At 39.2% G+C, this 23137-nt stretch overlaps 1 protein-coding gene across 4 annotated transcripts in view; it reads left to right on the top strand.

The window, feature by feature from the left end:
• The first annotated feature begins 16188 nt into the window (after positions 1-16188).
• Positions 16189-23137, top strand: part of RPP30 (ribonuclease P/MRP subunit p30) — a 38034-nt gene continuing 31085 nt past the window's right edge. For 3 of the 4 annotated variants that reach the window (XM_032137053.2, XM_058436223.1, XM_032137043.2), the window contains exons 1-4: positions 16195-16283; positions 19087-19142; positions 19774-19830; positions 20239-20313. In XM_032137053.2, the coding sequence (XP_031992944.1) occupies positions 16202-16283; positions 19087-19142; positions 19774-19830; positions 20239-20313 (270 nt within the window). In that variant the 5' untranslated portion in view covers positions 16195-16201. Of the gene's footprint in view, positions 16284-19086; positions 19143-19773; positions 19831-20238; positions 20314-23137 lie in introns of all 4 variants that reach the window. The other variant, XM_058436222.1, reaches the window with a different exon arrangement.

Genomic DNA, 23137 nt, shown 5'->3' with positions numbered 1-23137 from the left:
GGAATAAAAACCTCAAAGTATATTGATCAGAGTGCTGAATAGTACTTTCATTCTTCAAGGTGGGTATTAGCCCTGTTTTTCCAGATAAGGAAGCTTGTTAGCTCTTGCAATCAGCTGGTAAGGAATAATTATGTTTCAAACCCAAGTTTATCTGATTACTATGCCCATATTCTTCCCTGTACACATTCAAAAAAAGTTTTAATGAAAAAAGAAAAGCCCTAATGGTGGGCCAATGTTCACAGCTCTTTCGCTGTGATCAGCATTTCAGAGGCTCCTTTCTGCCTAGGATAAGCAAACCAATCCATTGAGTCAGAGGAAGAGTGGAAGATAATACCTAGGCCACAAAGCAATATTATCTAATAGTTAAGAAGATGGAAGAGGAAATTTCTTCAACCTTACTTATGTTAGTTATTCTCTGTTTCGCTTTTCTTGGTTTCAATTATCTGTGGTGAACCATGGTCCGAAAATATTAAATGGAAAATTTCAGAAATAAACAATGTGTAAGTTGTCAATTGCACACTATTCTGAGTAGCGTGATGAAATCTCTCTCTGTCTTACCCAGGATATGAATCATCCCTTTTCCAACATATCCACACTGTATATGCTACCCACCATTAGTCACTTAGTAGCCCTCTCTCTTATCAGATCGAAAAAAAAACATAGTATATATACGATTGGGTACTATCTGGGGTTTTAGGCATCCACTGGGGATCTTGGGAGATATCCCCTGAGGAAATCTCAGACAGAAGACAAATAGTTTGTTGCTGGAATGCATCTAAGAAACCATTTGTTCACCCTTCAGTGCAGAGGAGAAAATAGAGGCTGGGAGAAATTTTATAACTTATCCAAGATCATATGTGACTGCATTGAAATGTCTCCATTTTTTATTTTGAGGTTTGGAATTGTCCTAAAAATTCCTTTTAAAAATTCCTTTTAAAATTTAACTTTTAAAAATTCCTTCATGTAGTATATTCCCCAAGATACTTTTGACATTTTTTTCATTTTAACCTTTCAACTCATTTTAACTTACTTTGACTTTTGTATTCTTCCCCTTGAATACCCTAATCAGTTCAGCTTATATATTCTGTCTTGGCTCTGTCAAATAATATTCCACAGTAATTACACACAGATTTTGAAAATTAATTGTTTTATTTGTAGTTAAACCTCTAGTCAATATGATTTACCACCTACACTCTTACAGCCCTCACGTAGCCCATTTATATTTCACAACAGCTTCTAGTTTTTGCTTTTGTCTTGTTTTAGTCCCTTTGGGATGCCATAACAAAAATATCATAGCCTGGGTGGCTTAACAACAAACATTTACCAAGATCAAGGCAACAGTAAATTCAGTGTCTGGTGAGGGACAATTTCCTGGCTTATAGACAGCCATCTTGCTGTGTCCTCACCTGGCAAAGGGGGTAGGAGAGCTCTCTGGGTCTTTTTTTTTTTTTTTTTTTTTTGAGACAGGGTCTTGCTCTGTCACCCAGGCTGGAGTGCAATGGCGCGATCTCAGCTCACTGCAACCTCAACCTCCCAGGTTCAAGCGATTCTCCTGCCTCAGCTTCCCAAGTAGCTGGGATTACAGGCACATGCCACCACACCTGCCTAATTTTTGTATTGTTTTTAGTAGGGACCGGGTTTCACCATGTTGGCCAGGCTGGCCTCAAACTCTTAACCTCAAGTGATCCGCCTGCCTCAGCCTCCCAAAGTGCTGGGATTACAGGTGTGAGCCACCACGCCTGGCCTAGGGTCCCTTTTATGAGGGTACTAATCCCATTCAGGAGGGTTCTGCCCTCGTGACTTAATCATCTCCTGAATCATCTTCCCTCTCCCATCTGACAAAGGCTTAATGTTCAGAATCTATAACTTAAATGAAGGAACAAGCAAGAAACAAATAATCCCATTAAAAAGTGGGCAAAGGACACGAACAGACACTTCTCACCAGAAGACATACAGGTGGCCAGCAAACATGAAAAAATGCTCATCATCCCTAACCATCAGAGCAAATGCAAATCAAAACCACAATGAGATGCTCTCCCACACCTAATGCCATCACAATGGGGAGCAGGATTTCAACATACCAATTTTTTGGAGGAAACAAATGTTTATTCCATAACAAATTTTAAATTGTGTGACATATAAATACAGCAAATAATCATTAAAATACTATTTTTTAAATTACTACCTCCTTCATTGTCAATATAGCATCAAGTCTAAGCTCCCTTTTTTATAGAACAGTCACCTGTATTATATTATCCCTAGTGATGGCTGAGTGTATTTCCTAAGAGTTGCTAGGTTTTTAATTTATAAGCTGTCACAATGCATAAACATAGTTATTGAAAATCTCGGCTTCTGCAGCATTACTTTGCTTATGTTGAGTTTAAATTTCATCTATCATTATGTTATTCCAAAATCCTGACAGAGCAATCTGGAATTCTTTCAGTTTCCCTTTAACCTTCACTAACAAATAATTGTGTCCTCATAAAAATGCCAAAATCTAGTGTATACTTTTCCATAATTTTCTCACAAAGAAATACTAAAGATATAGCTTCACAAAATATTCATAAAATATCTAAATATTCATCTAAATTTGTTGTTTGTTCTGTCCTTAGTTTTCTGGTGTTTAAAAGCCATATCAAGGTGTTGCTTCCTTCTTCCCTCCTGCTGCCCACCCACTCTTCGACAGTTATACCAGAGACAGTAAGTAAAGTGTTGGCATCTAAATCAAATCATGTCTTTAGTTTTTATCCCTTTTATTCCTTGCATTTAAAAAAATTACTGCATTTAGAAGTACTAATTATTATCTATACTCTCATTGCCTACAATAGCATTCTCATAAGATTGTCAGTGAGGGCACCTGAGAATACAGCTTTCTGAGGTTTCCAACTGGCAATCTCCTGCTCTAAGAACTGCTCTGGGGGAGTGCAGAAGAGCTGTGGAGTCCTACAGCATAGTTACTGTCTTTTTATCAGCCCTCTTCCCTCTAGGTACTCATCTAGCTCATCTAAATGCATATGTTTAATCCCATCTATGAAAACCCACACATATCCCTCCATAGGACATAAGCTTAGGATAGTTTGTTTTCCCTTAAACCGTCATACCCTGACAACCTAGATGTACTTTAAGAAGCACGAATAAAGCTTCCTAAGCCATAGCGTTCATTGGCAACTCACTAGTCAGTCAAGCATGCTGATATCATGTCTATTGGGGGTCTGATGGCCTCCCATGCCCAGTGCAGTGGACTTCCAAAGGGCTACTCTTTCATTTCTCCAAATTTTTCAGTCTCTCACATTTGTACCCCATTTCCTCACTCAACTAAACTAATTATCTGGGTGTCTCTTGCCCCCAGAATTGGGTGAGAAAAGACTAGGAAAACTAGAATGCTTAGACAGTATAGCACTAAGAGTATTGTATATAAATATCCAGATACTACCCTGTGGCCATTATTGGGGCTACAGATCACTAATACAGAGAACACACATGCTAGAGACAGGGACTCAAATCCATCAACACAGACATTTTTGAGGCCCAGTTAGGATAAAAGCAGTCTGGGACACCTGAATGTCTCCTCAGTGACAGCACCCCTCGCCATAGTTAATTTCATTCTTTCTAGGCTTTTAAAGCACTTTTAAAATATCTTTATTATAGTACTTACTGTTGCATCATGCTTCATATTTCCATGACTGTCTTCCCCATTAGACTGTGAACTTATCAAAGGTAGGGATATTTCCTTACTCCTGCCATATACTAGGTGTTCAATAAACATTAGTCAGTTGAACTGAGTGTAGAATAATGCCTATAACCGAGAATCATTCATGTTTTAAAGTAATTCTTCAGCCTAAAAGTGAATTGTGAGTTTTGTTTTAATTTAGACATACTAAAAATAAGTACATTTTTTCTTTGATTCTTTCCATTTAGAAAATTTTCATTCTCTTTACAAAATAAATGTAACCTTTAAAAAGTTTCCTCCAAACAAGATAAATGAAAAATCAGACAACAGCTACATCCAAGAGCCCTTACTTGTTTTATTAATCACTCAATTTTTCTTAACCAGGACTGTTTTCGAAATGTATGTGGTGCATGCATACCCCCTAGTGGGGAATCTATTCAGCAGTGCAAATTCCACAGAGACAACTTTCATGGAAAGTTTTTATCAATGAACAAATTTGACATTGTCAGCTCTCAATCCTTCCTGAAAGAGTTCTAATGAGAAGAAAATTTAAATTCCTCAATTAAAAAGTAGATTAAAGTAGCAATCATTCATTGGGTCAACATTAATTAATGAGTGTCTAATGCAAACCAGGTATTGTTTTAGGAGCTCTGTCTTAAAAGGACACATTAAGTTTGAGACACTATTGGATTATTCAAGTGGAGATGTCAGCTATGCAGACAATTTCAGGGGAAAATCTCCCAAGAGGAAAAGTAGTTACAGAAGAGTCCTGAGGATTTAACCGTGGGATGCACCAACATCCTGAGATCTTGGAGAAGAAAAGAAACCAACAAAGACTGAGAATGAGGGGGCAGTCAGGCAGGAGAAGAACCAAGATAAATTGGATATTTAAAGTTAAGGGAAGAAAATGTTTCAAGGGGGTAGAAATTGACTGAGTTAAGTGCAAAGTAAGGCAAGAACTGTTTCAGTGCAATGGTAGGGGTAAAACAGATTGGAATGGATTCGAGAGATCAAAAGAGAGAACATGGCAATTCAGAAGGTGGACAACTTTTGGAGTAGTTTTACTCAAAAGGGTAACCAGTAATTGGGGCAAAATCTAGAGAGATTTGTGGTATTTCAAGATAATCAAAATAGAAGGTAGGCTTTCATTGAAGAAGTGATAGGATACATCTTATTCTACAGTTTTAGAATTTTATGAATCCTTCTATATTCAACAAAATGATATCTTAAAGTAAAATTACCATCACAGTCATATCCCATTTCTAGGAAAAACTATGCCTAATCCTTTATTTTATTTTATTTGTTGAGACTTTTTTTCTCGAGATGGAGTCTCGCTCTATTGCCTAGGCTGGAGTGCAGTGGCGCGATCTTGGCTCAATGAAACTCTTCCTCCCGGGCTCAAGCACCTCTCCCTGCCTCAGCTTCCTGAGATGCTGGGATTACAGGCTCCTGCCACCACACCTGGCTAATTTTTGTATTTTTAAGTAGAGATGGGGTTTCGCCATGTTGGCCAGGCTGGTCTTGAACCACCGACCTCAGGTGATCTACCTGCCTTGACCTCCCAAAGTGTTGGGATTACAAGTGTGAGCCACTGCACCCAGCCTGATCCATTCTTTTAGTCATTCAATAATCATGCCCTAGCTACATATTAATAGGCACTGTGCTAAGTGCTGGGGTCGATAAATAAGGCAGGTTATCTGCTCTGCAGATGTTCATTGGTAGAAGAGACAGACGAGTAAATAATTACAGTACAATGTGAAAGTCTCCTAATATAGGTATGAACCAAAGGTATGAGAGCCCAGAGGAAAGAGGTATTAGCCCTGCTTGGAAAGACCAAAAAATTCACAGAGCTAACATATCAGCTCAAGTAGAAAGTTCATTAGAAGACTGAAGGAAAGGAGAATGCAATGCTGCCAGGGTCCATAAACACATGGAAGACTTGCCATAGCTGTGGAAAATGGCAAGGGTAGACTTGTTGGGGAAGATCACAAAGAAACCTGTGTGCCATGCAAGGTAGGTATGAGTTTTACTCTGCGCAAGAAGGGTCACATTATTTTTCTAAAATAAGTTGTTGACTGACACTAATTGTTCAACAACACATTTAAATGTTTTTTCAAATACTTAAAAATCTAAAAATGATTCTTAGCTTGCGAGGCATACAAAAACAGGTGGCAGACCGGATTTCATCCATGGACCATAGTTTGCTAATCTCCAATTTAGACTAACTACTGGCAAGATATTTGTAAAATTCTAGTGTTCCAATATTATCAAGTTCTCAATACAATACACTGCTGTTCAAAAACTTCCTTTTGTAATTTTTATTCGTACTAGCAGTAGCAATTGAAAAAGGCAAATTAAGCAATATCATCATCAAGTCTAAGGGTTTAAATCAGAGTGTCTTTTTTGGATCGTAGTCTTCGACTTCACAATTTTGTGCTGTAATATAGGGTTAGTCCATAAGTTTCATATCTGGAAACCAGTTTCAGTGCAAAAAATGAGCTAGATCATTCCTACCCGGATGAGTTTCCCAAAGATATAATTTTGTTATATATGAATAAATCTGTTTATATTTTTTTTAAGGGACAGGGGTTATATCATCAACCACAAGAACCAAATCTTTGATTCAGCCATCACTGGTGAGCCAAGATGGATATTTTAACCTTGATGACATTAATAAGCAAATTTCTTTCAGCAGCTCAAAATTGAGTTCTCAACATCCACTATAGCTATTTGGAGCATGAACTGTGTGCGCCATGGTTAATGCCTTAGCTATTATTTGTATAGCTTTTAAATTTAGAGCTCAAAGTGGTTTCTTGTTAATGGTACAATAAATTGGCTTAAATTCTGTGTCTTGACAAAATCTTGTCACATCGTGCTTATATTTCATAAGTCTGATGGTAACACTGACCCCTACTGGAGTCCCATCTGTAGCCATGGTTACCAATTCTGAGAAGTGTACTTTAAAGTTCTAAAAAAAAAAAAAAAAAAAAAAACCTCTTCTCCATACACAAAAATAAGCCACTTCCTAATGTGCCTTTTTGAAGCACCATTTCCAAAAAAAAATTTTTAGTCATTTCAAAATACTCTCCAACACAAATAGCTTTTAGGTTTCTATACACTTATCAGCTGCAATGAAAAAATGCCAGAAGTAACTTAGGTTTTTTCATATAACTTGTCTTGCAAGCTCTAAGCCATATTTACAACATACTGAGCAGTAAAAGCTACAGATATTACATTTGTAAATGTTAGTTTCAGTTTAGGACTTGTGCTTTCTTTTGCCTCCAATAAACTTTCTTTTTAAACTTGCCCTTGATACAAAGTTTTTGTTGCCTGAGCAATTTTTTTTCACTTAATATGCAACCATTTCTAGACAGCATCACTGTGAAAGTTAATTTTATGTTTCAACTTGACTGGGCCATGGGGTGCACAGATATTTGGTCAAACATTATTCTGGGTGTGTCTGTGAGCATGTTTCTGGAGGAGACTGACATTTGAATAGGTAGACTGAGAAAAGCAGATTGCCCTCCCTAATGTGAGTGGGCCTCATCCAATCAGTTGAAGGCCTGAACAGAAAGCTGACTGTCCCCTGAAAAAGGGAAGATTCCTTTTGCCTGACTGCCTTTGATCTGGAACATCAGCTTTTCCCTGCCTTTGGGCTCAAATGGAAATGTCAGCTCTTTCTTGAGCCAGCCTACCTGGAACTACACCATCAGCAATCCTGGTTCTTGGGCCTTTAAACTCAGACCAGAGCTACACCATCAGCTGCCTTGGGTCTCTAGCTTGCTGACTGCAGGTCTTAGGACTTGTCAGCCTCCAGAATCACTTGAGCTAATTTCTTAAAATAAATCTCTGTCTCTTGCTGTCACTCTACACACACACACAAACACGTTGATTCTTTTTCTCTGGAGAATCCTAATACCATCCTTTATTCTATTTCTTTTTTAAAAATCCTGTTGAAATTTCAGTCCTCTTCTTTACATTTAAGTCTATCATCATGCACCTTTTCCCTATACCAGTCATAATTCTTCCTTTGATTTCTTTCATAATGGCTGCTTAAATTGTATTTTTTTTTTAAATCGGCACACTTTGCATCTTAAAGAGGTAGGACTACTCTTTATTTTCACAATCGAGCATGTTCTTTTGCAAATTTTTGTAAATACAAGGCTACATCTGTTTCATTTTCCAATTTTTAATAGAAACATGGGTGTAAAAAAATTTCACTTTCATTTACCCGCACTTCAAAAGAAAACTAGTATTGCAAGCAGGGGCAGATTACCCCAGCACAGAAAGTGGACAAATTTTTATGATATCAGGTCAGTAACAAGAGTTTCTGAGGGAAGGTAAGAAGATGAGGAAGGAATTACTGTGAGCTGTGAGCAGCTCCCTGGATTGGTGATGTCCTGTGGAGTGCCACTAGAGTTCTAGGTTTAGCAATTAACCCCTCTAGTCTGCTTTATGAGGGCTTCTGGGAAAGGCTGGGCAGATGGTTCACTGCACAAACTTCCAGATATGTGATGAATAGGGCAACTGTAATGTCAGCCTGGAGTTAAGGCATCTTCTTTTTAGTCTCCCCAAGAGCTCCTATAAGTGTCCCATCATGTGGGACACAGAGGATGGTTCTGTTTCAGTTGCTGGTGTATCATACTAGTGCACCATGTGCACAGTTCAGTGAATTTCTGCCCAGGTGATTAAATAATACATCCAACAGTGCTACAATTCTGTTGATATGGGAAAAAAGTCAAACGAGAGGCCATGAGTTCATTTATTCAATCAGTTACTTTCGGCTGAGTACCACCTACTTTGTGCCAGCTCTGGATATACCCTCAACACCATAGATCTCTGCCTCATGTATGTTCCTCTTCCACTTCGTGTGTCAAAATTTAATTCAAGCATTACTCCCTCAAGGAAACTGCCCTTTTTCCTCTTCAGATCTCCCAAACATCCCCCCTCAGTCTGGGAGATAAATCTCTGCTTTGTGCTCCCAATACATCTGGCTAAATCATTTTATAATACGGTTTTCTTGCCTGGCTCCCCCTCAGCCTTAAGCTGCAAGAGGACAGGGGTTGGGTGGGGCATTTTTCAGTTCACTCAGGAGGGGTGAATGAAATAAAAGTAGGATAAGGCCAAAGACTAATCAAACACACACCCAAGCCCACACACAGCCCAAAAAAGAGGGCTCTTCTGGGAGGATGAGAAGGGCCCAATGATTGCGTTGGATGTGAAAAACCATCCTCTTTTTCTAGGCTTCCCGCAGAAGAAGAAATGACTCAAGAGCCATCCTATCTGAGCCCGGGACTTCTCCTTGATATAATGGGAATAACAATATCTCTCTTATTGGCTATTGTAAGGATCAAATCAGATAACTGATGTAAAATGCTTATCATAATTATACAGTACTTTTTTTCTTTTTTGAGACGGAGTTTCACTCTTGTTGCCCAGGCTGGAGTGCAATGGTGCAATCTCTGCTCACTTTAACCTCTGCCTCCCAGGTTCAAGAAATTCTACTGCCTCAGCCTCCCAAGTAGCTGGGATTTTTTTTTTTTTTTTTTTTTTTTTTGACACGGAGTCTCGCTGTTTCACCCAGGCTGGAGTGCAGTGGCGCAGTCTCGGCTCACTGCAGCCTCCGCCCCCCGGGGTTCACGCCATTCTCCTGCCTCAGCCTCCCGCGTTAGCTGGGACTACAGGCGCCCGCCACCTCGCCCGGCTAATTTTTTTTTGTATTTTTTTTAGTAGAGATGGGGTTTCACCGTGTTAGCCAGGATGGTCTCGATCTCCTGACCTCGTGATCCGCCCGCCTCGGCCTCCCAAAGTGCTGGGATTACAGGCGTGAGCCACCGCGCCCGGCCGTAGCTGGGATTTTTAAGAGACAGGTCTCATTCTGTCACCCACACAAGGGTGCAGTGGTGCAATCCATAGCTCATGGTATAATAACATGGAACTCCTGGGCTCAAGGGATCCTCCCACCTCAGCCTCCCCAGTAATTCAGACTACAGGTGTGTGCCACCACTTCGGGCTAATTTATTTTTTGTAGAGACAGGGTCTCACTTTGTTGCCCACGCCAGTCTTGAATTGGCTTCAAGCGATTCTCCTGCCTCAGCCTCCCAAAGTGCTGGGATTACAGGTGTGAGCCACCGCTCCCAGTCTTATACAGTACTATTATCTTCCAGTCAGAAATTTCTATGGTCTTCTTCAAGGTGCAGATACTTGTTCCCATAGCCATCCCTTCAGGCGAACTTCTGACCCCTCTTCCCTGTTCATCTCCCCTATTCTGTCTTGTCTTTTTCTTCTTCTCACTTCTGTCTCCCCTCTTCCACTTCTTTCCTTTCCTTCCTTCTCTCTTCCTACTTCTCCTTTCCTCCACTCTCCTCTCTGGTCTCCTTTCTCTTCTTTTCTCTTCTTCTCCTCCTCCCTCCCCAACAACTCTCGTCTCTGCTTGCTTTGCTCAGGAAGCAGTACACTAGGCAAGAACTGAAACAAATTGCCTCCATCCACATGTAGTTCTACCACTACTAATGCCTTAGTTTTCTCAGATATAAAAAATGGATATTGATTTTAAAAACAAAATAACAAAAAGTAAAAAACAGTACTTCTGCAAGTCTAGATCTGAAAACAGTAATAAAACAAAAATAAAAAACAGCATTTAACACACAGCTGCTTTGAAAATAAGATACATACATAAGTACTTAGCAAGTTCGCTGGCCCTCAGTATAGTGCTAAATACTGATTGTTATCTATTCCTATTCTGTCTTACCTTTTCTCTTCCTCTTCACCCAGGCTTAGGGTGCAGAGAAGAAAATAAGTTTATATGGTACAGCAAAAGTTCTGTGACTTTCAAAGAAGCCCACTTTAGTCTCATACTAGCATCAGATAATTAAACAGTCTCCTAGCCAGAGCAATTAGGCAAGAAAAAGAAATAAAAGGCATCCAAATTGGAAAGGAGGAACTCAAATCATTCCTGTTTGCAGACAACATGATCTTATACATGGAAAACCCTAAAGGCTCCACCAAAAGACTCCACCATTTAAAACTAGCAAGTAAATTCAGTGAAGTTGCAGGATACAAAATTGACATACAAAAAGTCAGTAGCATTCTGTATGCTAATAGGGAACTATCTAAAAAAAATCAAGAAAACAATTCCATTTACATTAGTTACAAAAAAGATACCTAGGAATAAACTTAACCAAGAAGGTGAAAGATCTCTACAATAAAAACCATAAAATATTAAGGAAATAAAGATGACACAAATAAGTGGAAAGATATCCCATGTTCATGAACTGAAATAATTAATATTGTTGAAGTAGACATACTATCCAGAATGAGCTACAGATTCCATGCAATCCCTGTGAAAATACCAATGACATTCCTCACAGAAATATTTTTTAAAATCCTGAAGTTTGTGTGGAACCACAAAAGTTCTCAAACAGCAAGAGCAGTCCTGAGCAAAAAGAGCAAAGCTGGAGATATCACAAAGCCTGACTTAAAAATATGCTACAAAGCTATAGTACCCTAAACAGCATGGTACTGGCAGAAAAACAGACATATAGACCAATAATGTAACAGAATAGAGAGACCAGAAATAAATTCATGCACCTATAGCCAACTGATTTTTTAAACAGATACCCAAAACACACATTGGGGAATAGACAGTCTCTTTAATGAGTCATGCTGGGAAATTGGATATTCACATGCAGAAGAATGAGACTAGACCCCTACCCCTCACCATATTAAAAAATGAACTCCAAACAGATCAAAGACTTAAATGTAAGAACTGAAACTATAACACTACTATAAGAAAACAGAAGTGCTTCATGACAAGCCTTGGGCTGGGCAAAGATTTTTTAAATAAGACTTCAAAAGCACAGCCAACAAAAGCAAAAATAGACAAATGGGATGACATCAAACTAAAAAGTCTCTGCACAACAAAGGAAAACTTTAAAAGTGTGAACAGACAATGAAGATATTTGGAAACTATGCATCTTACAAGGGCTTATATACAGAATATATAAGGAACTGAAATAACAACAACAACAAAGCTAAAATAAATAACCCATTAAAAATGGGCAACTTGGCCAGGCACAATGGCTCACACCTATGATATCAGCACTTTGGGAGGCTGAGGTGGGATCACTTGAGGCCAGGAGTTTAAGACCAGTCTCAGCAACATATTAAGAGTATTGCTATAAAAGGAAGTTTAAAAAATTATCTGGGCATGCATATAGCCAAGACAATCCTAAGCAAAAAAGCAAAGCTAGAGACATCACTCTACCCAACCTCAAACTATACTACAAGGCTACAGTAACCGAAACAGCATGGTATTGGTACAAAAACAGACACATAGACCAATAGAACAGAATAGAGATCTCAGAAATAAGACTGCACATCTACAACCATCTGATCTTCGAGAAACCTGACAAAAACAAGCAATGGGGAAAGGATTCCCTATTTAATAAACAGTGCTGGGAAAACTGGCTAGCCATATGCAGAAAATTGAAACTGGACCCCTTCCTCACACTTCATACAAAAATTAACTCATTTGTTTGTTTATTAAAATTAACTCATTTGGATTAAAGACTTAAATGTAAAATGCAAAACTATAAAAACCCTAGAAGAAAATCTAGGCAATACCATTCAGGACATAAGCATAGGCAAAGATTTCATGAAGAAAACGTCAAAAGCAATTGCAACAAAAGCAAACATTGACAAATGGGATCTAATTAAACTAAAGAGCTCATGTACAGCAAAAGAAACTATTATCAGAGTGAACAGGCAACCTACAGAATGGGAGAAAATGTTTGCAGTCTATTCTTCTGACAAAGGTCTAATACCCAGAAGCTACAAGGCACTTAAACAAATTTACAAGAAAAAAACAACCCCATTAAAAAGTGGGCAAAGGACATGAACAGACACTTCTCAAAAGAAGACATTCATGCAGCCAACAAATGTATGAAAAAAAGCTCAACATCACGGATCATTAGAGAAATGCAAATCAAAACCACAGTGAGATACCATTTCATGACAGTCAGAATGGTAATTACTAAAAAGTCAGGAAACAACAGGTGCTGGTGAGGCTGAGGAGAAATAGGAAGGCTTTTACACTGTTGGTGGAAGTGTAAATTAGTTCAACCGTTGTGGAAGACAATGTGGCAATTCCTCAAAGACCTAGAAGCAGAAATACCATTTGACCCAGCAATCCCATTACTGGGTATAAACCCAAAGGAATATAAATCATTCAATTATAAAAATACATGCACATATATGTTCATTGCAGCACTATTCCCAATAGCAAAGCCATGAAATCAACCCAAATGCCCATCAATCATAGACTGGATTAAAAAAATGTGGTACATATACACCATGGGATACTATGCAGCCATAAAATGTAATGAGATCATGTTCTTTGCAGGGACATGGATGGAGCTGGAAGCCATTATCCTCAGCAAACTAACACAGGAACAGAAAATTAAATACTGTGTGTTCTCACTTATAAGTGGGAGCTAAACAATGAGAACACATGGACCAGGGAGGGAAACAACACACACTGGGGCCTGTTGGGGGTGCAGGGGGAGGAAGAGCATCAGGATAAATAGCTAAGGTATGTGGGGCTTAATACCTAAGTGATGGGTTGATAGGCACAGCAAACCACCATGGCACAGGTTTACCTGCGTAACAAACCTGCACGTCCTGCACGTGTATCCTGGAACTTAAATTTAATTTAATTTTAAAAAATTATCTGGACACAGTGGTATATACCAGTAGTCCCAGCTACTCAGGAGGCTGTGGTAGAGGAATTGCTTGAGGCCAGGCGTTTGAGGCTGCAGTGAGCCATTATGAAGCCACTGAATTCCAGCCTGGGTGACAAAGGATCCTGTCTCAAAAAAAAAAAAAAAAAAAAAAAAGACTTTAACAGGCATTTCTCAAAGGAATTCATACAAATGGCCAACAGGTATATGAAAAAAATCATCAGCCTCACTAATCATAAAGGAAATGCAAATCAAAACCACAATGAGATACCACCTCACTCCAGTTACAATGACTATTAGCAAAACAATAAATGAAAATAAGTGTTGGTGAGGATGTAGAGAAAAAGGAACACTTACTGTTGGTGGAAATGTAAACTAGTATAGCCATTATGAAAAATGGTAGATGTTCCTCAAAAAATTAAAAATAGAACTACCATATAACCTGAAAGTTGCACTACTGGGTGTATAATCCAAAGAGAGTGAAATCAGTATGTCAAAGAGATATCTGCACTCCCATGTTTATTGCAACGCTATTCACAATAGCCAATATATGGAATCAACCTACATGTCTAACAACGAATGAATGGGTAAAGAAAATGTGGTATACACATAATGACATACTATTCAGCCATTAAAAAAGTATGAAATCCTGTCATTTGGGATAACATGGATGACACTATCTTAAGTGGAATAAGCTAGACACAGAAAGACAAATACTGCATAATCTCACTCATGTGAAATCTGAAAAAAATTAATTTGATAAAAGTCTAGAAAGTAAATAGTAGAACAATGGTTAACAGACTAGGGAGGGATTGGGGGAGGAGGATGGGGAGAGGTTGGTCAACAGGTACAAAGTTAGATAGGAGGAATAAGTTCTGATGTTGTATTGCACAGAAGGTGACTATGATTAACAGTAAGGTTTATATATCATGAAACAGCTAGAAGAGAGTTTTTTTTAATGTTATCACCAAAAATGCATGAGGGGATGAATATGCTAATTACCTTGATTTGTTCATTATGCAACATATACATGTATCAGAACATGAAATTTTACCCTATAAATATGTATAATTAAAATGTGTCCACTAAAAATGAAAAAATAATTGAACTATCACCTTATTCACCTTCACCACACATTGGTCATATTTCTGACCAATCTAGATTGTTATGGTCATAGGTGAAGATACCTGTGTGACCCTGCAAAATTAACACTAGATATTCTCATGAAAAACAAAGGGTTTGCTTCATATGACCTTATTCTATTTGCGGAAGTAATATTCTCTTCTACTCCTACTTAGGAAATATCAAGTACTGGAAAAGGCAAAATATCTCTTCTTTACAAAAGTTAAGCAAGAAGAGAATTGCATGCTACTGCATGGAACAGATCCTTCCTCCCTTCTGAGACCGGCAAGAAAATCGCATAAAGGAGTACTAGTTAAGGTGTGGTCCATAGACGAGAGACTATCCGTGAAATGTTTGTGATCAGTAAATAGAGAAATTGATGGGTGGAGCATGTGGGTGGGCTCCTGTAATCACAGCTAGGAGAGAGGATTGCTTGCGTTAGAGTCCATCCTGGTCAATAACAAGATACTCTCTCTAAAAACAAAACAAAACGAAACGAAAACTCAGCAGGCCACCAACCGGGACACTCCCCAGGTCAAATGACCGAGCCTCTAATTCTGTGATTGTTGTTGCTGTGCGCACGTTATTAAAACAAACAAACAAACAAAAAGTGAAGATGTTTAGAAAGTTTACAGTACTTTGGCATTGTCCTGATATCCAAGCTCCTGATCAGCAGATTCTATTCTATTCTATTTAAGGGCAGTTCGAGTGTTGTCAAATTTGTGATTCCCATGAGGCCAGGCTGCTTACTGGTAATGCATAAAGGACCACATCCTGGTTCGCGAAGAGTTTGGGGGTAGAGGAGAAGGAGGGAGAAACTGATCCTTCATCACAGGTAGTTTGAGAGCACTGATGTAAACTATAGTCACACTTTTGTAGTATAATTGATTATTATCCTCAATAGGTCATTTACACTAAGTCGGAAAAAAGTGGAAACATCAGATGTGTGGGATATGCGTCACCTTGTACATTTCTCAGCTGGAAAAGTGTAAAACACCTCAATTTTGCACCTCCCTTTTCAAACGTGTCTTTGGCTAAATCAATGTTGGCTCTAACCGCTCGTCCTAGAGTGAGTCCTGCCATCTTGTGGTTGAAGATGTTGACTGCAACAGAGAATAGCGGGCTTTAACATCAACAGTTCTGATTGGGTAAAAAGACCCTCGTCTTGGGGTACTTCTCTTTTGAAGCCCTAGAGTCAGTCACACACAAACGCCCTCTTCCCGGTAAGTCCATTGTAAACAACGGAATGGACTTTAGGGAAAGGAAAGGAAAACGTGTTCTTTAGGACTCTTTAAATAGCGTTTTCACCCATGAGCAGAATTCTCTGATTCATGAGCAGCGCTAAGTAGATACCGTGTGCGTGCATTTTGAATGAATTTATTTCTACACTATTTTATAGGAGTATTGAATAGTTGGGAATTGGAACCCCTCCAGGGGGAACCAAACATTGTCATTCAGAAGAAGACAAAGAGGGATTGAAATGAAGCTGTTGATTTCAACACACAAATTCTGGTAGTAGCTGAAAGCAAAGCAAGTAAGTTTCTCCGAATCCCTAGTCAACTGGAGGTAGAGACGGACTGCGCAGGTTAACTACAGCTCCCAGCATGCCTGAGGGGCGAGCTCAGCGGCTGCGCAGAGTGGCGCGCGCGGGCGGTCATGGGACTTCAGCATGGCGGTGTTTGCAGATTTGGACCTGCGAGCGGGTTCTGACCTGAAGGCTCTGCGCGGACTTGTGGAGACAGCCGCTCACCGTGAGTTGCCCCCGGCTTCGCACCTGCCCAACCTCATGCCACCCAGACCATCGGGCCACACTTGGGAGGAACTATTTCTTGATGGGTCTCGGTCACGTCTCCCAGAGTCTCTGGGATGTCCCTGGAGGCTGATGCCCGCCGGTGTTTTGGTCTGATTCCTAGCGCGGGAAGCTCGAGGGTTCTGGGGGTTGTTATCTGGTTCAGCTACTTTCCTGCAATGAGGGAACTGAAGCCCAACGAGGCCGAGGGATTTGCGTAGGGGCCTACAGCTGATAGATGACAGAAGCCGGAGCTGGACTCCAAGGGTACAATCTTCTAAGCTTCTAAGTTACTATCAGCCCTTCCTGACTCTCACGACAGTGTCTAAACAAATGCTGGAATTTGGGGCACGGACAGGAAGCGCTGTGGAGGCTCGGAGAAGGAGGAGGATGTGGGAGTGTTGGAACAATACTATCTAGACAGAGAGAGGGTAGGTGGGGGCAGAGGACATACACGGCGGAGTGGAGGTGGAGGAGGAGGCCCAAATGGCCCAAATCGAAGGGAAGCGAAAGCCTTGAGAGACGAGAACCCGTTTTAACTATTGGAGTTAGTCATGGGTTCTGTATTCCATAGACTGTAAAGTGTGGGAATAGAGAGATTAAAAAGAATCAAGAGGTTCGTGCAGTAACATCTGCTCCTCAGAGACAGTTTTCAGCTCATTGTGAGTTCTGATTACTGATACTGTTCAGAGGTGGTGCTAGAAATGACAGCCACTTCTTGGCAAAGTGAATCACAGCACATTTTTGTTGTTCTCTTTATGAAGTATCCGTGGCGAAATGACTGTCCCTTTCCACTGCTGCCACTAAATGAACGTTATCTCTGTGGTACTTGGCTCATCAGCACGAAGAGGAAAGTAGACATGATGATCTGGGCCATTTAGCGCTAATGTTCTTTGATCCTGTAAAATAAGTTTTCCTGGGTGCAGTTCGTCGCAATTATTACCTCCTCAATGAGGCTTTTCCTGATGCCATCCCATTTTTGAATAAATCATGAGCTTAAGAGAATTGCCATGTCTTATCCTTTTATTTACTGTGCTTAACACGTTCACTCTGCAGGCACCAGTACATGGCGGTTACTCAGTTAATGCTTGTGGAATAAACTGAACACATTTAAAAAATTAATACAAAAAAGAAAAGTTAATAATGATTTCTTTAGAGAATTTCCCCCAGTTTAAAATACACTTGAAAGAGGTGTGGTAATATATGTACTTCGTTAGTGGTTATTTGTTTATAAATTAAATGGAATTCATGGCATATGACAAAGTTGCCTCAACTTACAAGTCAAAGACAAAGGACTGCTCTGCTATTTGATGAGTCTGGAAATAAATAGTGGACATTTGCAAAGAATAGGGAAGACAGAGCCCTGGTTCTTAGTTTCTGATGTGATATAAGAAACCAATAATAAGCTTCAGAAATATACTGTGTAAATTAAAATACCCTAAAGCCTGATTGGGGAAGTAAGTACTCCTAAGCTGCCAGATGAGAAGTAGTCTAGGAAAAAGTTTTGTGGAGAAACAGATCCTAATTGACATTTCTGTAGAACGGTAGGGACATTGTTTAGTAGCCAAAAGGATATCCTAAATGGGTATAACAAGGAAGTTTAGAGCAGATTTGGGAGTGTGGTAAAGAAGAATAGGGAGGAGGTGTGGCTGGTTGATTTGACTAACTGGGTGCAAAGTGAAGCCCAAGGTACAGGCATACTTGTGATTTTTTTGTTTTTAAGGGTAACTTTCTCCAGGGAGCCTTTTGTGACCCCTACACCAGGTTTCACTGTGCTATGTACTTCCATAGAATCCTTACTTATAAAAAACATGTATTTATATACAATGACTTGCTTAATTGCCTTATTTGCCTTAGTTCTCCAACAGACTAGGCTGTAAATTTCTTGTGGAGAAGGATTATATTATTTATCCTGTATACTCAACACCAGTTTAGGGCTTGTCAAGTAATGGATGCTCAGTAAATATTTGAGGGAGGAAGGGAAGAAGGAAGTTGGACAAACTGTTGAGAGTTTGGCATTGATATGTATTTTAATGTTAATATCCTTTCATCCCCATTGGTATTTTTAAAAATTAAAGATGGAAGTCATGATTTAGATTTTTTTTTGGTAGCCCAAATGTCCAGAACAGTGCTAACTGATGAGGATAATAAAACAAGCCCTTGACCTCAAGGAGCTCCCAGTCTGTCGATGGTGTGCAGCTTAAAATGGGAAGTGGGTAGTGGTGTGAGGGAGTTATCACTCCATTTCTCCTTAGGAAAGGAGTCTCTCTGAAGGAAGTAGAAGGATAAAAAGTAAAAGAAATGAATGAGAATAAAAGTGACAGTGATAAAGTAGGAACTTGATGGGATAAAAATGAATACAGGGACATGAAAGAGAATGACATTTGAAAAGGAGAAGCACAAAGTTAAGAGTCTTTAGTATCATTTTAATAATAATTCATAATGGTTAAACAAAGACCTGTGTGCCAGGCACTGTTCTCAAACACCTCATGTGTATTATTTCATTTAAATTTCATGACAGGTATATGAAGTAAGTGTTGTTATTTTAACCATTTGACAGATGAGGAACCTGAAACTTCATGTTAAGTAACTTGTAAGTGTTTAGTGCACAGACTTTAAATCAGGCAGACTGACAACTAGAGTTCACATTCATAACCACTCCTCAAATGGCCTCCTACTCTTGACATCTAGAGTCAGGATGGACCTGTGTTACAGGAAGGAGAGGTTGTTATATTTAACAAAAGTGTTCGATTTTTCTTTTTCAGTTGGCTATTCAGTTGTTGCTATCAATCATATCGTTGACTTTAAGGAAAAGAAACAGGTAAAATAATGTTTCTAAAGTTAAGTTCATAAATAAGTATTTGTAATTGTGTTTATGTTGGTAATTTGGAAGCTACAGATTAGAATATTTCTTAAATGCACCCCTTTGTGCATTATTACTTTTCTATTTTATATGTTAACAGTTGAGCTGATGCATATTTATACAAACAATGAAGATTTTTGTGAGGTACTATGACATAGTGTTCAGGATTCTTAACGTTGATTTGAAATTAAGTTACTTTCACTGTTGAAAAAGTGCATTGTTATTGGCTAGACTGTAATCAAAATATTTAGTCCTTTTTATTTTATTGTCATGGGCTTATTAACTACGTTCTCTCTTAAACATTACTAATAAGTATGTATATTTCTCTTTAGGTGAACAACTGTATCCTGTAGATTATTTCAGTCTAAAAATTAGTTTTCATTCTTCCTATTCACTGATGTTTACAGTTGCTTCTCTATTTAGCTTTCTTTTAAAAATTATTTTAAAAAGTTTTTTTGAATACCAGAAATCACCTTGCTTTCTTTTAAAAAAATGCATATTTTTTTCTGAGAATCCCTCATAATTTTTCCATTATGCCTTGTGCTATTAATGGATACAATCTGCAGTAACTATTTATCATTTGTTGCAGGAAATTGAAAAACCAGTAGCTGTTTCTGAACTCTTCACAACTTTGCCAATTGTACAGGTAGGTGTTTTGTTGTTTAAGAAGCATAATATCTATTTATTCAGTTAAAAGGTACCTAATTATTGTGTTATTCTCTAGCTTGAGCTGCACCTTACTCTGAGTACCAGTCTTATGTTTTCCTCAAGGCTCAACTCTTCAGGAAACATTATTTTACTATCAATTCAGTACTGCTTTGATGATCTTCTTTCCTGAAGTCCTACAACTTTTAAATTATCTCATTATATAGTTTAAGATACCTACATCTCTTTCTGTGGCTGTATTGTAAATTCCTAGAGAACAAGGACTGGGTTTTATTGATCTTCACTATCCCTTATAGCCAGTACCTTTTAATGAATACTTTCCACTGGTAAAAAGGAAAATCAATTATTATCTTTTGTGCTTTTTTGACATTATGTTTTTTTTAAATAGGGAAAATCAAGACCAATTAAAATTTTAACTAGATTAACAATTATTGTCTCGGATCCATCTCACTGCAATGTTTTGGTAAGTTAATTATTTTTCTTCTCTCCTTTTGGCCTTGTAAGTTGTATTGATTAATGTTGAACAATGTTGCATTTTGTCTTCCCCATTTTACATTTTCCCTCGCCCCCGCAAACCATGACACCTGCCTGCTCTCCTTGTCCTCAGAATTCACACAGTGTAATATGTCTGTTTTACTTACTCATGGCACATGTGTAGTGATACCACAATTAAAGAATCCCTTGGCAACTGTTATTCATTGAACTCACGTGCACCAGACTTAAGGTGGGTGCTGAGGGGTATTGCCATGAATAATAGCACAATCCTTGAACTTTTATAAAGCTTAAAGTTTAATTGGCAAGACAAGCACTGAACAAATAATAATTACAAATGTAAGGAATGTTCCAAGGTAGGGAAGTGGTAAATAAAGGATGCTCTGGGAGTATGTAACCTGAGTGAGTTGATATTCAAGCTGGGAGACAGAAGTGTCAGTAAATGTTATATAGGTGACAAGCAGGGAGCTAGTGTTCCCAGATAGGATGGATTATGCATAGGTCCTGAAGCTAAGGAAAACATGGTATTTTCTGGGAAGTGAAGCAAAACAATAGGGCTAAGCCTATCGAGCCAGTTACGTGGCATAAGGTTAAAGATATAAACTTGGGTGAGGATTCCAAGAGCAGTTGGAAGCCCTTGAAGGTTTTAACTAAGGGAGTGAAATGAGGTTTGAATTACAGAGAATGGATTAGAGGGAGTTAAGGAGGGGACTTAAGAGGCATCCAGGAGGAAAAATTGATGGGATTTATTGGTTAATTGGATGTAGGATGATTACTCCCTAGGTGGCTTGAGCAGCCAGGTAGGTAATGGTGTACCATTTCCTGAGACGGACCATAGAAACAAGCAGGTTTGGGGGCATCCTGATGAGTTACTGTGAGAGTTTCAAAAGAGCCCACCAAAAAAGATGTGCACGGTGGCTCATGCCTGTAATCCCAACATTTTGGGAGGCATAGGCGGGCAGATCACTTGAGGTCAGGAGTTCAAGACCAGCCTGATGAACGTGGTGAAACCCCATCTCTACTAAAAATCCAAAAATTAGCAGGGTGTGGTGGTGGGTACCTGTAATCCCAGCTACTCAAGAGTCTGAGGCAGGAGAATCACTGGAGCCAGAGAGGCAGAGGTTGCAGTGAGATCACACCAGTGTACTCTAGCCTGGGCAACAGAGCCAGACTTCATTTCAAAAAAAAAAAAAAAGATGTGGCCTTCAGAAGAGTGATCTTAATAAAAAATGGTGCTTTGGAAGTGGTCACCTGCAGTGAGTACTTGAAATCACGGGAATGGATGAGACTCCCTGGCCAAAGTGCATTGTGGGAAGAAGAAGTTTGGTACAGAGTCCTAAGGAACTTCACCATTTAATGGTATGAAAGAGGATGAGCTAGGATTGGAGACTGAGAAGGGACTACCCTAGAAGTAGAAGGACAGCAAGCAAAGGGAAAACAGAAAAGGAGGAATGAAAGGTCAGCAGGGTCAGTATACCTGTGTAGTCAAGCAGACAGGCAAAAAAAAAAAAAAAAAGTCTGTCAGATTTATTGATGTGATAGTCCTTGGCTGCCTTAGCAAAAACCATTTCAATGGATATAATAGGGATGTGAAAAAATGCAGACTGTGCTGCTGACTTTTCTTAAGAAATTTGACTCCATAGGAGAATGGGAGGCATAGGGTGGTTGGTGGATAAGAATCTGCTGCATAAAGAGATTTTGTTTCTTAAATGGGTATGCCTACTATCAGGGGAGAGAGAAAGTGAGATTCCCTGAGAAGGTGAACTGTTTTGTCTTTAGCTGGGATGGACATCTCCATCATATAATAGAAGTAATTAAGGAAAGACCCCCTTTATAACAGTTACTATTGCTAAAGAAATTGTGAAAAGCCAATTTTTGGTGTCTTATACACCTGCAAGGCAGCATTCTGGTTCCTTAGGCCCGGGTAGACATAAATGGGGCTGACTTTTGATAGGTTGTAAAGACTTTCATTTACTCTTGTTACCATGAACATCTTGGTGGTTCCTTTTTGTCTCCTTCACAAGTGAGAGTGGGCAGGTGAAGGAGAGCAAATCCCAGATCCTGGCTTTTTCTAAGACCTGGACCCTGCCCTATCTCAGCACAAGTCTGCCTAGCAGGCCCTCTTACCTGCTCAAGCACAGCACCTGCTGCTTCTCTTATACCCTCCTAACTTTTATTATACTTTTTCTTTTTACAAAATAAGAGATTGCAAAATTTTAGAAGATGCCAACAAGCAGAGAAGAAATACTACACTTTATTCCATAATTCAGAGATTGTATGTTTGTGTATAAATATATTTTTTTCTAGTCTTTTCATATACAGACTCACACAATTTAGGTTTGAGATGATACTTTCTTCTTCTTTTTTTTTTTTTTTTTTTTGAGATGAGGTCTCACTTTGTTGTCCAGGCTTGAGTGCAGTGGCATGAACGCGGCTCACTGCAGCCTCAACCTATGGGACTCAAGAGACCCTTCTGCCTCAGGCACCTCAAGTATCTGGGACATATGTGTGTACCACCACACCCAGCTAATTTTTAAATTTTTTTGCAGTGATGGAGTCTCACAATGTTTCCCAGGCTAGTCTCAAACTCCTGGGCCCAGGCAGTCCTCCCACGTCGGCCTCCCAAAGTGCTGGGTTTACAGGCTTAAGCCATCATACCTAGCCTAATTTGATTTTTACATCTCAAACACAATGTTTGGTACATGGTTAAAGTATAACAAATGTAGGAAGGAAGGAGAATGATTGGTGAGATGGGTATTTGTATCTAAATTCTCATGTGCTTATGTCTTTTCTGC

The sequence above is a fragment of the Hylobates moloch genome, unplaced genomic scaffold (assembly GCF_009828535.3).
Source record: "Hylobates moloch isolate HMO894 unplaced genomic scaffold, HMol_V3 SCAFFOLD_3, whole genome shotgun sequence".
NCBI lineage: Eukaryota > Metazoa > Chordata > Mammalia > Primates > Hylobatidae > Hylobates > Hylobates moloch.
The sequence above is the reverse complement of the archived record's forward strand: the minus strand, read 5'-3'. Positions and strand labels throughout refer to the sequence as shown.